We start from the raw sequence: 15,981 nt of genomic DNA, 5'->3' as shown, positions 1-15,981 counted from the left end.
AAAATCAAAAGGTTTGAAAACTTGAACTGTTCAGTACAACTGCAAGAACTGCCATTATACAATTTATACTCCATGATTATAGTTTACTCAGAGGAAGCAGCTGCTATAAGGCATTGTCTGCTCTAGCTCCATCTGAAATTCTAAACAGTTTCTATTATAGTAGCATTTTGTGTCACTGTTTATTTTGGCTAATTTGTCCTCTGAGACACTTCACACATTGCAGATTCTTATTACCTTTCTGTAAAAACATCACTTAGTTTGAATACAGCTCAGCTAAGCTCACCTCACAGTTGTATTATATGCTGCATTGTTTGCTTGACTAACCTGTGTTATGTGACCACCAGACAGCCGCAAACAGACTTCTCTCGCCGACCAAGTCAGTCACCTCTCTTGGCAGGCACTGGGGCAGGCTCCGACACACCCGTCTTCTTCTCCCCTGATGAAATGTCTTCGATCTGGATTCTCTGCAACTGGCACCGCTCCTTCCTTCTTAATCCTGCCTAGACTAGTAGTATTGACTCCAAGTTCTCCAACGATCAAGATGGAACCGAACGCAAAGTAAAATTCCCTCCTGATTCCTGGAAGCCTTTTTCAAGCCATTAATTTGGCGCAAAAAGGCTTGCAGGAACACGATCAGTCTCCCATTTGGGAGCTCTCATTGGCTCCCGTTCTCCGCATATTCTCTACTTGATTGACTCGTAGACCGAGTTTGCGATTGGCCGTAAATGCGGTCTACGAGCCAATCAAAATTAAAAACTGCAGAGCACAGCCAACGTGGATAGCAGCACAGCAGAGCTATGCATTGGTTTGTATACCGCAATGCCGATTGGCAGTAATTGCGGTACACAAACCAATCAAAAGCCTTGTAGCGGAGCCACAGCTGTTCAATGCGGAACAGCGGCTTTGCTCTTCATTAAATGCGGTACGTTCCGCATAATCCGGAGCACTTGAATGCTCTGTGCAGGAGGTGAAATAGTTGTTAAAGCTGGGCACTATGACGAGGTTGGTGCCTTCTATGTTTGGTGGTGGTGTGGTGTTTTTTCCATGTTGGAGGAGGATGTTCACGGCAGCCCAGAATTTCTGTTGGTTGTTACTATATTTTTTGTAGGGGTAGGTAGTGATTTTGTGCGTCTATCCTAACCTATTTTTTTGCCTTATTTCTAAATTCTAAGTAGGCTTGTCTAGTTGTGGGTGTTTTATGTTGTTGCCAGGATTTTCATGCTTTCGCCCTTTGTTTTATTAAGGCCTTTGTGGTTTTAAGTAACCAGGGGGCAGGATTGCTACACGTTCTAATTGATTTTATTGGGGCTAGTTGGTTTAGAATTGTTGGGAATGTGGAATTAAATTATTCTACTGCCTTATCCAGAGGAAGGGTTTTGGTGGGAGCCCAGTTACAGGATTTTAATGTTTCTGAGAAAACGTCTGAGAGGAACTTTCTACAGGAACGGGTTTGTAATAGGGAGGGTGGGTTGTTGCATTTAAGTTTGTGTCACTGGAAATAGGTTGGGTTATAGTCACTGAGAGAATTGAGTAGTGTACCACACTGGTGGGCAGTGTTAGCTTAGTTAGTGAGGATCCAGTCTAATATGGATTCTGTTTTAGTGACTTTATCTGTACAGGTGGGGTTTGGATGAGTTGGGTGAAATTTTATAGGTTAATGTGGTTGACGGGCGTTGGGGAGTGGATAGAGATCAGTCTATGTTTACGTCACCTAGCACTATGGTTTTGTGAGGGTGGGAGTGGGAAGCCCAGTGGAGTATCGATTCTAGGGTGTTTATGTTGTCACCTGGTGGGATATATATGCCAAACAAGTTTAGATGTCTGTGCTGGATTAGGAGGAGTGTGGCAAGTATTGTCTCAGCATTTTTGAAGTTTGTGGGTATGTTTTGTAAGAGATGGGTCTTTAAGTTAGATTTGTAAAGTAGCGCAATACCTCCACCTCTTTTGTGTGGTCTGTCTACCTTTAGAATGTTATAACTAGGTGGGGTTATAGAGTTGTCTTTGACATGAGGTTTAAGCCATGTCTCTGTTATGAGCATTATGTTGGGGTTATATATGGGGATAGCTGAATGCAGTTCTTCTGTTTTGTTCATGATACTACGGATATTCAGATTTAGTATTAGTAGGTCACTGTGTTTGCGTTTAAGTGGGAGGCGGCTGTTAATTGTTTTTATTGGAGTAGATACTGGGCCAGGGTTGGGGTGGATGTCAACTCCTAGTAGTAACTGACCTGCTATGAGGGAAAGGATTTTGAGGTAAGAAACTAGAAAACATTGAACATTGATATCTGTAGCTAAGTTGTTTTTTGGATTGTGGGATGTGGTGCATTGATGAGATGGTTAGGTGGAGGGAGATGGTCTATGGTAGATTTGGGGTGTGTTTGTGGGAGGTTGGATGTGATAAGGGGTAATGTGGGGGATTTGTTGCAGTTGAGATGGGAGAGTGAATAATGATGGGAGGTACTAGAGGACATTAAATGGAGGGCTATAGATATGAAAAATAGTAGAGAAGGGTGGTGGTGGGGGTAGTGGCTATGGTTCATGATGACAGAGTTTATTAGTTGCAGGAAGGAGGGTAAGAAGGGGGATGGTGAGTAAGTGGTAGGGGATGGGCTGTGGATGTGGTTTGTGTGTAATTGGTTGGGTACTGGGTGTAGCAGCAGGTCAGGTGTTCAGGGATTAGAAGAAATGTATGGGTAGTGGTGGCAGATGGGAAATGGGGGCAGGGTAGGGGAGCAGAGTGAGCCCGAGCAGGAGCGAGGCTTCACCAAGTCGTGAAGTAAGTGACTGCAAAATACTATCATGAGGTTCAGCCGCAAACCTTCACACAGTGTGCCTTTGTCCCAGTTGATAAAGATGGCTGGTGATTTTCTTTCACTGATTAGGGGCTCTCTTCCTCCCCCTTCCAAGAAGGATAGGGAATTGTCTCCTGATGTTTTGTCTGTCTCAGATTCTGAGGTTTCCAGTGTTTCTGCTGGTAAAGAAGGAAATTCTCAACTTTTTTCTGACTTTGAGGATTCTGATGCTGAGGACTCTATCCCTTCTGCCTCCCCTCCAGAAGATTTTTCCTTTGGGGATACTTTGCATACTCTTAGGGAGCACTTTAAATGGGAATGTCAGGATTTTCCCAAGTCTAAGAAGAGAATCAGGGAATTTTTGGATTTGCCACAGCATATAAGCCTCTGGCTATACCTCCAGTTTTGGAAGTTGTGGATGATGTCTTCATGGAAAATTCTTTAACTCCTAATTCTGTCCCTCCTGCCCCCAGAAAACCAGATAGGTATTACAGGGTTCCTGATTCTCACCAATTCCTTTTTAAAAACCCTACTGTTGATCCTGAGATTATTTCTCAAGGCCCCAAGGGTGTTAAGGCTACTATTGCTAAAAACCCTGTTCCTTCTGATAAAGAGTCTCGGGCCTTGGACAGATGGGGTAAAAAGTCTATACCTCTGCAACACATGCGATTAGATCTGTGAATTGCCTTTTTCACTTGCTTACAATTCTGCATTTAACTGCTTGGTTGATTCTTTAAATCTTTCACAACAGGTGGTGGAAGTTCTTCATGAGGCCAGGAGGCCTAGCACCAGAAAATCCTATGCAGATAAATGGAAGAGATTTTGCTCTTGGATGCAGGCTAAAGGAGAAGACTTCTCATCCTTCTCTTTCCCTCATTCTTGATTACCTAGCAGGCTTGCTTAATGGAGGACTTTCCTTTTCTTCAATCAAAATTCATTCATCAATTTCTGCTCATTGCTCTTTTGAGCAATCCATTTTTTCTCACCCCTTAATGAAGCAGTTCCTGAGAAGAGCTAGCAATCTTAGATCTCCCAGAAGAGCTCCTACCCCTGCTTGGGATCTAAATTTTGTCCTGGAAAAGCTTACTCTACCTCTGCAGATTTGAAGATGTTCTTCATACCACATTGCTGCAGTCCTAACACTTGGGTAGTCCGCTGTCCCAGTCGGCCCGAATACCAAAGTATATGGCTGACGTCGGTCAAGGCGCATTAGTCTGACGTCAGGACGTCAGGGTACAAATGCGCATGACCGACGTCATATCCTCAGTCTTTTTTGCCACATGGTCCGATGCAGAAGCAGTTTTGCAAGTGCAGGTTGGCGTTCTGAGATTTTCCGAAGTCGGAGTTTCAGACCGAATCCAAGTTGGCTAAGTACCCGTTGGGGATTATTTTGGTTTTTCTTGCCTCAGTATTTTACCGGATGTCAGAAAAGTGAATAACTGTATTTGTTCTGGGAAACACATAGCTCATAGGGATTACCATACCTTGTGTATACCTTGCTTAGAGCCTGAGCACGACGTTGTTGGCTGTCGCTCTTGTGCTAGATTTAACAAACGCACTATAAAGAGAAGATTAGATTGTGCCAGGTTAGTTTTGGGAAGCGTGTAATTATAAAATGCCGTCGGATGCTCCGGCCGCTTCAAAAGCGCAAGGACAAAACAGCAAAGCCTAGGCTGGAAGAACCGTCCATCTCGGACGTAGGTTCTTTAGAGGGCTCGGTGGAGCCAGGGGTTCAGCCAGAAATTTCTTTGGAATCCCAGGGAGAGACTTTATTACTGCAAGATGTGACCTCTCAGGAGGTAGGCCAGGCGGAAGGGGCTTCTCAGGTAGCTGTTCTTCCTTCCCTTCCTAAGGTGGTTAGGCCCTCCCCTGCTGTTTCCAAGGCTTCTCCCAGGGGCAGGCCAAGTTTTGTTTCAGGAGTTACCCCTAGTTCTTCAGGGTCTGTACCTAAGAAGCATATGCTTAAGATGGCAGAAGATTTGATTACAATGATTAGAGGTTCTATGCCCCTCCTGATAAGAGGCCTAGGGTGGAACCTGAGCTTGGGAGTTTTGAGCAGTGTTCGGATGCTTCTGAGTCTTGACTGAAGACTTGCAGGAGTATTCCCTTACTCTGATTCTGATGTAGATGATTCTACTCCTTCTGCTTCTCCTCCTGAGGATTTTTCATTTTCAGAGACTCTTCATTCCATGAGGGAGCATTTTAAATGGGAAGGTCAGGATTTCTCTGATTCCAGGAAAAGGCTTAGGGAATTTTTGTTTCTACCCCAGCATAGGCCTTTAGCTATACCTCCTGTTCTAGATGTGGTAGAGGATGTTTTGCAGAGGCTTCTCTGAACCCTGACTCTTTGCCTCCTGCTCCAGTTAAACCGGATAGATATTATAGGGTGCCTGAAGCTCATAAGTATCTTTTTAAGAGTCCTAGGGCAGACCCAGAAACTGTTTCACAGGGGCCTAAAGGTGTTAAGGCTTCTGTTGTTAAAAATCCTGTTCCTCCAGATAAAGAGGCTAGGGCTTTGGATAGATGGGGAAAGAAAGTGTATACTTCTTCCACTTTGGCCATGAGAGCTTTGAATTGCCAGTTTCACATGTTGAAATACCAAAATTATCTCCTTTCACAATTAAAGTCTAAGGTAGATGCTTTGGCGGAAGGTATTGAGTGTAAAGAGTTGCAGGATTTAGTTCATGTTTCTGAACAGGTGGGTAAGCATTCTTTGCAATGTGGTTTTGATGCTGTGCAGGCCTCTTCGAGGGTGGCTGCCACTGGTTCGGTTCTTCGCAGGCACGCCTGGTTGAGGGATCAGAATTTAGCTGAGCATGTGAAAACAAGGATTTTAGATGCTCCTTTACAGTCTGATGTGTTGTTTGGTTCACCTGTGGAAGCAGTTCTAAAGAAAATGGAAGACAAGGCTAAGTCTATGCAGACTGTTAAAGATTTTTTTGCAGGTTCAGCCTCCGAAGTTTAGTAGAAATTGGCCTACCAAGGGGTGGACATATCCTGCTTATGATTCCCAGTCTAGGGGTAGGTCTAGACGTGGTAGAGGCAGAGCTCAAGGTTCTTTAGGCCTAGAACAGGAGTTCACCTGCTCAGTCTTCTGGTGAGGGCAGGGGTCAGTCCTTTCGTAAACAGACACAATGACCTGCCTTTTCAGCTGCCAGAATCTTCTCGTCTGGCAGCACCTTTGGGAGGAAGGTTGGCACTTTTCAAAGAAAACTGGAGTTTAATTACCCAAGACAGATGGGTATTGGATATCATTCACCACGGTTACAGGTTTTATTTCCATACCTTGCCTCCTTTCAAAGGCATGCCAGACATTCCTCCTCAACAAAGGAAAGAGGCTCACAAGCAAATTTCTCTGTTGCTCCAAATAGGGGCCATTCAGCCGGTTCCTGTGCCAGAAAGGGGCCTAGGATTTTATTCTCGCCTGTTCCTAGTACCAAAAAAGGGGAACACGTGGAGACCAATTTTGGATCTGTCTGTCCTCAACACTTATCTGGACATTCCCAAGTTCAAAATGTTGACGTTACAACAGCTTTTACCTCTGCTGGGCAAAGATCACTGGATGGTAACTTTGGATCTCAAGGAAGCTTACCTTCATGTTCCTATCAGACTAATTTGCAGGAAGTATCTGCGTTTTCGAGCTGGGAATTCTCATTATCAGTTCTCTGCATTGCCCTTTGGCTTATCTACTGCCCAGAGTATTCACAAAGGTTCTGGCTCCAGTGATAGCTTTCTTCAGGCTAAAAGGAATACAAATCTATCCTTATTTGGACGATTGCCTGATTCTGGCTCAAGGAAGGGACGTGCTTCTTCAGCATTTGGAATATGTGATAGCAGTGCTAAGATGCCTAGGGTATTCTGTGAACGAAATAAAGTCCAGTCTAGTACCCTCTCAAGACATGTGCTTTCTGGGTGTGAGACTGAATACAGCAACCCAGATGGCCAGCAACCCAGATGGCCTTTTTAACCCCGGACAAACAAAAGAATCTTTCTCTTTACTTCCATCAACTATCTCATCAGTCCGGGCTGACTGCAAGGACAGTCCTTCAAGCCTTAGGGTTCATGGCATCTTGTATTCTGGTACTTCCCAATGCCAAACTGCATATGAGGAAGCTATAATGGTATCTCAAAAATGTATGGACACAGCACTGCCAGGATTTGGACACTGTCATTCAAATAATACCTTGCATTCAAAAGGAATTTTTGTGGTGGGCTCAGGAATGTCACCTAAACAAGGGACTCTCTGTGACCCGGCCAGAGGCGAGTCAGATTCTAACGACAGATGCCTCAGACACAGCTTGGGGAGCTCATCTGAATGGAAAGTGGATACAAGACAAGTGGCCTGCCAGACTGCAGCATCTACATATCAACATGAAGGAGATGTTAGCAGTCCAGTTTGCATTACTGGCTTTCAAGGATTTACTTCTTCCAGGGCAGGTGTTGATTCTAACAGACAACACAACTGTCATGTGGTACATCAACAAACAAGGGGAACACATTCTTATCCTCTATGCAGGCAAGCAATGATTTTGTGGGAGACTGCTAAGCTTGCAGCTGAATCTTCAAGCAAGGTTTCTGCCAGGAGCACAGAACTCCTTAGCAGATGTGTTAAGCAGGCAAATCATGGATCCCCACGAGTGGAAACTGGATCTTCATGTATTTCAGACATTGACAGTGTCATGGGGAACTCCAGACATAGATCTGTTCGCTTCTCCACTAAACCACCAGCTGCCAAAGTTTTGCGAAAAGGTTTCATCACACAGCCTGGAAAGTGGATGCTCTTTCTTTCAGTTGGAAAAATCTTCATGTGTATGCCTTTCCACCTCTGCCTCTCCTCCCAAAGGTACTTCTAAAGGTCAGACAAGACAAGCCAAGGATGATTTTAATAGCTCCAGATTGGCCTCGGCAGCACTGGTACCCATTACTGAGGAGTCTGGTAAGGAAGCCTCCATGGCCCTTACCTTTGATTCCACACCTTTTGTCTCAGAAGGACGGGCATCTGCTCAATGTCAAGCTTCACTCTCTTCATCTAACAGCTTGGCATATTCTGTTTTGAACCATAGCAGGTCTCAGCTTCCTCAACAAGTTTTGAATGTGATTATGGAAGCCAGAAGACCTAGTACAAGGAAAGTGTAATGAGGAAAATGGAAGAGATTTTTATTTTGGTGTGCAGCAAAGGATTTGGATGTTTCTGAGCCAAATTTGAGTGTGGCTCTTCAATATCTTACTGAGTTATTGGACAAAGGTTTGTCTTTCTCTTCCATTAAGATTCATGCTGCAGCAATTTCAGCTCACTATGATTGTGACCCACCATTGTTTTCTCATCCTTTGTTCAAGCAATTTCTTAGAGGGGCAAAGAATATAAGACCCCACGTAGAGCTCCTACTCCTGCTTGGGACCTCAATTTTGTGTTGGAGAAACTCACTCTACAACCTTTTGAGCCTGCAGCTACTGCTGAATTGAAATATTTGTCATGGAAGACTGCTTTTTGTTAGCCATTACATCTGCAAGAAGGGTGTCTGAATTGCAGGCCCTTATGGCGGTTGAGCCTTTCCTGATTTTTCATAAGGATAGGGTATCTTTACGCACTAATCCTTCCTTTATGCCTAAAGTGGTTTCTAGTGTGGCTTTAAACCAAACTATTCATTTGCCTACCTTTTATGCAGATCCCCAAAATAAGGGGGAAAAGATTTTGCACACTTTAGATGTACACAGGCAGTTGCGTTATTATTTAAGCAGGACTAAGGATTTTAGGCAGTCTCAGCAGTTGTTTGTTTCTTTTGCTTTGAGTTCTCAGGGCAAGCCTGTGTCAAAACAAACTATTTCTAAGTGGATTGGGTTTTGCGTTGCATTTTGTTATTCCCATCATGGCAAGGAGATTCCAGCTGGGATTAGGCCTCATTCCACTAGGGCTACTAACACTTCAACAGCATTTCTAAGGGGGGTGGCAACTAAGGATATTTTGGAGGCAGCTACTTGGAGTTCAGTGCATACTTTCTCTAAGCATTACCACCTTCCTCTCTACTCTAAATCTAGGGCTGGTTTTGCCACGGCTATTTTGCAGGGCATGTTGTCAGCTCCTGCTTCCTTATGATTTGCCAGCCTCCCTTACCTCTGCTTTGGGATTCTACCCAAGTGTTAGGACTGCAGCAATGTGGTATGAAGAACATAGTACAGTTTTGTACCTACCATAAATGTAGATGTTCAAGATCCACATTGCTGCAGTCCAATCCCTCCCTCCTTCCCCTCTGTGTTTAGGGGTGGTTGTGTGGGTGAGGTTATACTCTTGTAAATTTGTATATATTGTATATATATTTGGTGCAGGAGTGTGGTGTTTTTTGGTTTTAGCCTTATCTTTTTAGGGTCTTCTGACATCTGGGGCAAGAAAAGACTGAGGATATGACGTTGGTCATGCGCATTTGTACCCTGACGTCCTGACGTCAGACTAATGCGCCTTGACCGACGTCAGCCATATACTTTGGTATTCGGGCCGACTGGGACAGCGGACTACCCAAGTGTTAGGACTGCAGCAATGTGGATCTTCGAACATCTACATTTATGGTAGGTACAAAACTGTACTTTTCTCTCCTGGAAGACTGCTTTTCTTTTGGCTATTACTTCGGCCGTAAGAGTTTTGGAGCTACAAGCCTTAATGGCAGTAGAACCTTTCATCATTTTTCATTCCGATCAGGTTTCTCTGAGAACTAACCCCTCCTGTATGCCCAAGGTGGTTTCCAGTCTGACCCTTAACCAGTCTATCCACCTGCCTACCTTTTTCAATAATCCCCAGAATAAAGGGGAAAGGATTCTGCATTCTCTTGATGTGCATGGACAGCTGAGATTTTACTTGGGACTAAACCCTTTCGAAAATCTGAACAGTTGTTGGTTAGTTTTGCTCCTGGGGCTCAGGGTAAAGCTATCTGAAAACAAACCATCTCCAAATGGATTGCTCATTATATACACTTTTGTTACCTGCAGCATGAGAAGGTTCCCCCTCAGGGTATTAGGACCCACTCTACTAGAGCAGCCTCTACCTCTGCAGCTTTTCTGAGGGGTATGCCTACTAAGGATATTCTAGAAGCAGCTACTTGGTCTTTTGTCCATACTTTCACAAAGCATTGCAATCTACATTTGTTTTCTCAATCCAGGGCTGGTTTTGCCTCTGCAGTTTTGCAGGGCCTTCTTACCAACCCTTAATCTTTTGATTCATCCTCCCCCCTTTGTCTTTTTCTTGGGCTTTGGGAATCAACCCATATGTTAGGACTGCAACAGTGAAACACGAAGAACATAGCACAGTTGTATACATAGATGTTAGAGTGTATTCACTGTTGCAGTCCTGGTTTCCCACCCTCTGTTCCCCCTCTTTTCCTAAGGCACAGACTACTTATTTTTATTTTTTGGATGGCATGTTTCCAGGGTGTTTCCTTCCTGGGTTAGCCTTCTTTTGGGGGCTCCTGACAGTTAAGGCAAGAAAAACTGAGGAAATGGCGTTGGCTGCCTTCCTTTATACCTGACATTCTGACATCAGTTTTACAACTGACGGCAGCCAACATCATATACCAAGGACTCTGGTACTCGGGCCAGCTGAGGGCTACCGGGAGCCGGATAACCCATATGTTAGGACTGCAACAGTGAATACACTTGAACATCTACATTTATGGTAAGTGTACACAACTGTACTTTCTCCACCCAGTGAACATTAGAAGAGCATGTGGCATAAAGGGAGAGAGACACCAACACTCAGTTGTGTTTTAGCTCCACAAAGCATTTGGACGTATGTTAGTATCATGGTAGGTGACTCCAGAGCCACTCTAATACTCACTCTGGAAATTTTAATCATTACTTTAATACATACGTTGTGATTAACGTGATCAGATCTCTGTTACGTAGATCTTTCCAAGACCAATGTTGTCTCTGAAACAGGTCTCTAAAAATTGTATTACTTGAAACAGAAAGATTTTCCCTTCCACTGTCTTATGTGCAAAGAGCATACCCTTAGTGCTTTTATGGAGCACAAGAAGCACTTAACCTTGGCCCAAGGGACCACTGCCCCCTGCATCTAAGAGAAGAGCATGTCAAACAAATGAGAATAGAGGCAAAAATAGCTGTGAAAGCTTTTGCAGGCTGATAGCATGAGGCCTATATAACCCTGTCAGCTCTGCAAAGGTATGAGGGCGTAGATTCCTTAGAGGTGTAGGTTTGTCCAGACATCAGCCCCTGTGTTCAACCTCCATGTTTGTCAGTGTCCTTTCAGATGGTGATAGATTGATACAGGCATCTCATTCTGTCTCTCCAAGCATAGTAGTGTTGCATCACAGCTGGATGCCAGTTCTCAGGTGTCCAAAGTTTGCCAAAATGCTCCTCTGTATGTAAGAAGTTTCCCCTTTCTGATATTATTGTGCCTTTGTATATGGGTCTGCAGTTCCTGGTGTAGAAATTACCTTCTTTTCTTTGTACCACAAAGCAAAACATAAACCATGTGAACTGCCCCAGGTAGGCCTCTGATGCCTGCCTTTGGCCCTTCCACCTTTGGCTGCTGCTGATTCACTGAAGAATATGGGACTGCCTAACAAAGAATCCACATGCTTCCACCTCTGCCAGGTGAGTCTTTAAGCTTCAGGTGCTGCTTCTCTGTTAAAAAGGGGAGAGAGATCTCTCACCTAAGCTCCCTCATGACTCTTAAGGAGTGTAGTGGTAAGAAGAAAAAGATTTATCTTTTACCTCTCAAAGCCAGTCACAGCTCAGTTTTGATGCTGCCAACAGTAAGCCTCTGTTTTTCGATTCCTGTTGGGAGGGTTTACCATCTGGGGGAGACATTGATTTTAGTGTAGGAAGAATTTAATGCAGGGACATTTTAAATGGAGAGTGAAAGAGCTACCTGGCTTTTACAAATGCTATCTTAGTTCTAAGAGTAGAGGAGCCTGAGCTCACAATTATCCCTTTTATATGATCTGTAGAGAGCCCTCTTAGGAGTGTGTGCCATTAGAACTTGATGCTCAACCTTTGGCACTTGGAAGGCTTGATTAAATAAGTTAAGAATAAGATAAAATTAAATGCCTATACAAAACCCTTATGGTCAGCCTTGTTGCCCTTTTATAGGTTACTGCTAGGTGGTTGAATCTAGTACTAGTTAATGATACAGTTGCATCCTGGGTAAGTTCAGAAATAGTGCACGCATCATTTGATGTAGGCTTAAGGGCATCAAGGACATGAACAGTGATGTACCAGATGCTGCCCTTAAACATCACCTTTCAGTACATCCCTTAGAGTACTCAAGCATGTAATTAAAGGTTGCTGTAATACTGTTAAGTGCATTAAGATGGTGGTCTTGTACATTGTCACCAGGCAGCGTACATGGCTTAAAAAGCACCCCTTACCTGAGAATGTCAGAGGATAGATATTAAATGCATCATTCAACAGATCTTTACTTTTTGGGGCCGCCTGTTCAGGCATCATTTAAAAGTGTAGAAGAGAGGTGCAAAACAATTCAGACAGCTCTTTCCTTCCCCGTACCAAGTAAAGCAGAAGTTTTTATGCCAAATTCTCCCATTCAAAAGTATAATGGGAGTTTTCCTGCCCAACAGTGGCCATTATCTTGCAAACAATCTCACTCCAAGCAGTTTAAACAGAAAGAAGTATTTGAGAAGAGCCACTAGGGACTGAGGTAGGTAGTTTAAAGGGATATTGTGCCTCTATTTTGTCAAAAGAGCATCTTCCATTTGTTGGTTAGAAGAATCACTGCTAAGCTGTAATTCCTTATCCATGGAAAGTTGCTGAAGGTGTATGCTTGCCCTTTACAGCCTGACATTCAGAGCCTCCCAGTTCTGAATACTCTCCCCTGTCCCCTTTATTTATTTATTTATTTAACATTTGTTGACCGGGAAAGTCCGACTAGGTTCCACAGATCCTGTTTTCAGTGGAGGCCCGGGGAGAAATGCTCCAGAAGCATGTCTTTCTTTCCTAGCAGTTAGGAGACATGCTTTTACCTCTTGAGGAAAATGGTTCAGGTTGACTACAGACCACTAAATGAAGAAACTCTGAATTTTTACAGAGATAGAAATGAGAACAGTTCTACCCGTCATGGGAATACCTGCAATTCCACCAGACCAAGCATCCTTCTCAGAACCTATTTTAAAATGTGATATTTGGTATCAAAATATCTCTGACAAAAGTAGAGCAAAGCTTTTATTGCAGGGTCTTCCTGGTTCCAAGGAAAGATAGCCTATGGACACCACTATGAGATTTGTCAAGCTTAAACAAATTTGTGGTGGTAAGAAATTCAAAATGCTCGCCTTGCAGTTCTTCTCAAAAAGGGTATTATGGTCACCTTCACATACTTACATATTCTGATATATAAGACACACAAAGTTCCTTTGATTTTTAGCTAAACAGACCTTTCCCGTTTCACTTCCTTATCTTTGTGTTCCACTGATCCCATGATATTTGCAAACTGCTTAGCACCCGTCCCAAACAACTTTTGTCTAACTCCTGACTGCAGGACATTCACGTGTACTTTAGATGAATGCCTGAAAAAATATAGTCAGATGATTTGTTGCTTCACCAGACTGAATCTAAGCCTGAGAAATCCCGAATCATGTTCTCAAATTAAGGGTATCCTGGGGAGGGAGGATTCAGAATACAATTATGGAGTCCCTTTCTCTTATTGGGAATTGTGACAGCATTACCCACTTTCTCCCATGGTACTGCAAGGATTGTTTTAAAGGCTGCAGGCTAAGTCGTCTTATTGATTTTCATAGTCACTGAATCTGTTGTCATTTTCATTCTTTCCTCAACAAATGGGTTCCGATCGGCTCTTTGGATTTGACTCTGCCACATTACCTCAACAAATGGGTTCGGATCGGCTCTTTGGATTTGACTCTGCCACATTGCTGTAGATTCTAGGATCCGACTCTCGAGCTCCTCCCTTTACTCGTAATGCCCCTGACCACTGAATTGCCTCAGATTTGAGGATAGAAGGCACATGCTGGTTCTCAAGGGCCTTATTCCTGCTTCTGCTCCTTCCTCTGGTACATCTAAAGTCCAAAAAACAGGAGAACCTCACCAAAGGCAGCCACTTAAACAACCAATGACAAAAAATCCATAAAAAGCAGTTGCCACCAGTATGAGAAAGTATTTATTCGTCTCTGACATAAGAACAGCAGGTAAAACAGCAGTTAAAACAGCGAATAAATCCAAATCAATGTAAGTGCTTTCGGGTTATTGCCCTTCTTCAGACAATACATTACTAGTAAAGACAAATATTTAAAATCCTTGGAAACCAATCACTATTCAGTACTGAACCCGCCTTTCTCATACTGGTGGCAACTGCTTTTTATGGATTTTTTTGTCTCTGGTACATCTACATTAGGGGCTCAAACCTCCTTTCATAAGTCTGAGGAGCCCAGGGAGCACAGAAAACCCTCCCCAAGCAAGGTCTCACAAGTATACTTTGGTTTCTGAACCGCTTATGAAAATTTATAAAAGCAGCATCCAAAACCCTTGGATCCCATGCTTGTAGCTTCAAAATCTCCTCTGCTCCAAAGCCCATGATTTTTCCCAGAGCCAGTTTCCCCAAGACTGAGGTCTCCCTTTTTTCAAGAGACTCCCAGAAAAATCTTCCATCTCCTCTTCTCAGGTCCTCCAGAAGTCTTTCTGAAGCAGAGGTGGATAGGATGATGAGAAAATTTCTCAGAACACAGATCCAAATGGGGGGGGGTATTGTCGTGTGAGCCTCAAAACCATCCTGTCATACAGTTATCACTCTTTCTCCGACCCAGACTTCTGTTTCGGAACCTTCAGATCCGAGATGTCCAAGAGTTGAACCATTGGATCCAAAGTTGCCTTTTTCTTCAACTCTGACTCCTTCCCTGATTTGTTCGTCAACCCCCCCCCTCCGGAGTAGGTCATGTCTCAGAGTCAGGGTGTTGGCTTCTTATCAGAGGGAATGTCTTCGACTGAGGTTTTCTGAGCCATTGCTTCCCCTCAGGGCCCTGGTGCTGGACAACTTGGCTCCAACATCTTCCACTGAGCGGAGGGTCAGGGTGGGCCCTGGATGGTCTGATCCGAGAATTTTGGCTACAGTTTGATTTCCTCTGCTTCTCTTGGTCCTTCTGCCTTCAAGGTGGTGGAGAAGGTCTCCTCTCATCCTAGAGCAGTTTCTACTCATATCTTCAGATCCAGTTCCTGTTCCCCTTCAGATCCTGTGTTTGAGTCTACTCATCCTATCCCTTAGAGACAGCCAGCTCATATTATCCTCCAGGTATTTCCAGTGAGGGAACCCCCTGCCTCTTCAGATACCTCTCCAGTGCATCCTACTGAAGAAGTCCCGCAAAAGCAGGCATGCAAAAGGAGACACTTGGATTCCCCACAGGAATCCCTCACAGAAGACACCAGTTTCGATGAAGGGGAAGGGTCCCCTAGATCACCACATGAAGATGTCTGCTTTGGAGACATTTTAGAAATCTTTCGTCAGAAAGGTGGTTCATCATCCCAAACCCCTTCCCAGGAGGAATAGGTGTTCCTTGAAGCCTTCAAGTGTGGCCCATCTATGTCCTGGGTTACACCCCCCATGCTGCTGAGTTTATAGATCTCATCTCCTTCTGGAACCAGATGCCATTGATCTGATCTCCAGATGTGCCCAGATAAGATTTTGAGTGCCCATTCCGACAGACATTATTGGACGTAAAGGATCCCTGTAGACACCATGGTTGTTGCAGTAGCCACCAAGAAGGAACTGGCTGAGCAGAGCTCTACTGTTCGTCTTAATGCCCTAATAGAGCATCTGGAGCATTGTATAGGTATGAGAAGCGGGTCTGTGCCTCACTGACCTTTCCTTTACAGTAGTTGCACTACCTGGCACACTTCACTAGGTTACACAGGGACTTAGTTGAAGAACTCTCTAACTCTCCCCGAGTCCATGTTGACAGAGGAACAAAAATGTTTTCATCACGACTGGCCACTGTACAGTCAGTATCAAATATGTCCATGAGGTCAGTCTCGCATGCAGCTGAAGGTTCATCACAGGCTGCTGGTTCAGGCATAGCCATTAGAAGGCATGCCTGGATGAGGCTGTGTGATTTTGTGAAGCCCTTTAAAGTATCATCCATCAATGGTCCTTTTGATGGATCATCTTTGTTTGGGCTAGCCGTTATAGATGCACTTTCCCACACTGAGTAAGATGGAAAGAA

General features: G+C 44.0%; 1 protein-coding gene across 1 annotated transcript in view; it reads left to right on the top strand.

Moving 5' to 3' along the window:
- Window positions 1–15,981, top strand: part of WDR75 (WD repeat domain 75) — a 1,027,793-nt gene that overhangs the window by 725,257 nt on the left and 286,555 nt on the right. The window contains exon 17 of the mRNA XM_044071106.1: window positions 12,681–12,710. Coding sequence (XP_043927041.1) covers window positions 12,681–12,710 — 30 coding nt within the window. The remainder of the gene's footprint in view (window positions 1–12,680; window positions 12,711–15,981) is intronic.

The sequence above is a fragment of the Protopterus annectens genome, chromosome 5.part0, assembly GCF_019279795.1.
Source record: "Protopterus annectens isolate FY-2018-M chromosome 5.part0, PAN1.0, whole genome shotgun sequence".
Taxonomy (NCBI): Eukaryota; Metazoa; Chordata; order Ceratodontiformes; family Protopteridae; genus Protopterus; species Protopterus annectens.
Note: the sequence above shows the minus strand (reverse complement) of the source record. Positions and strands in the feature narration are given on the sequence as shown.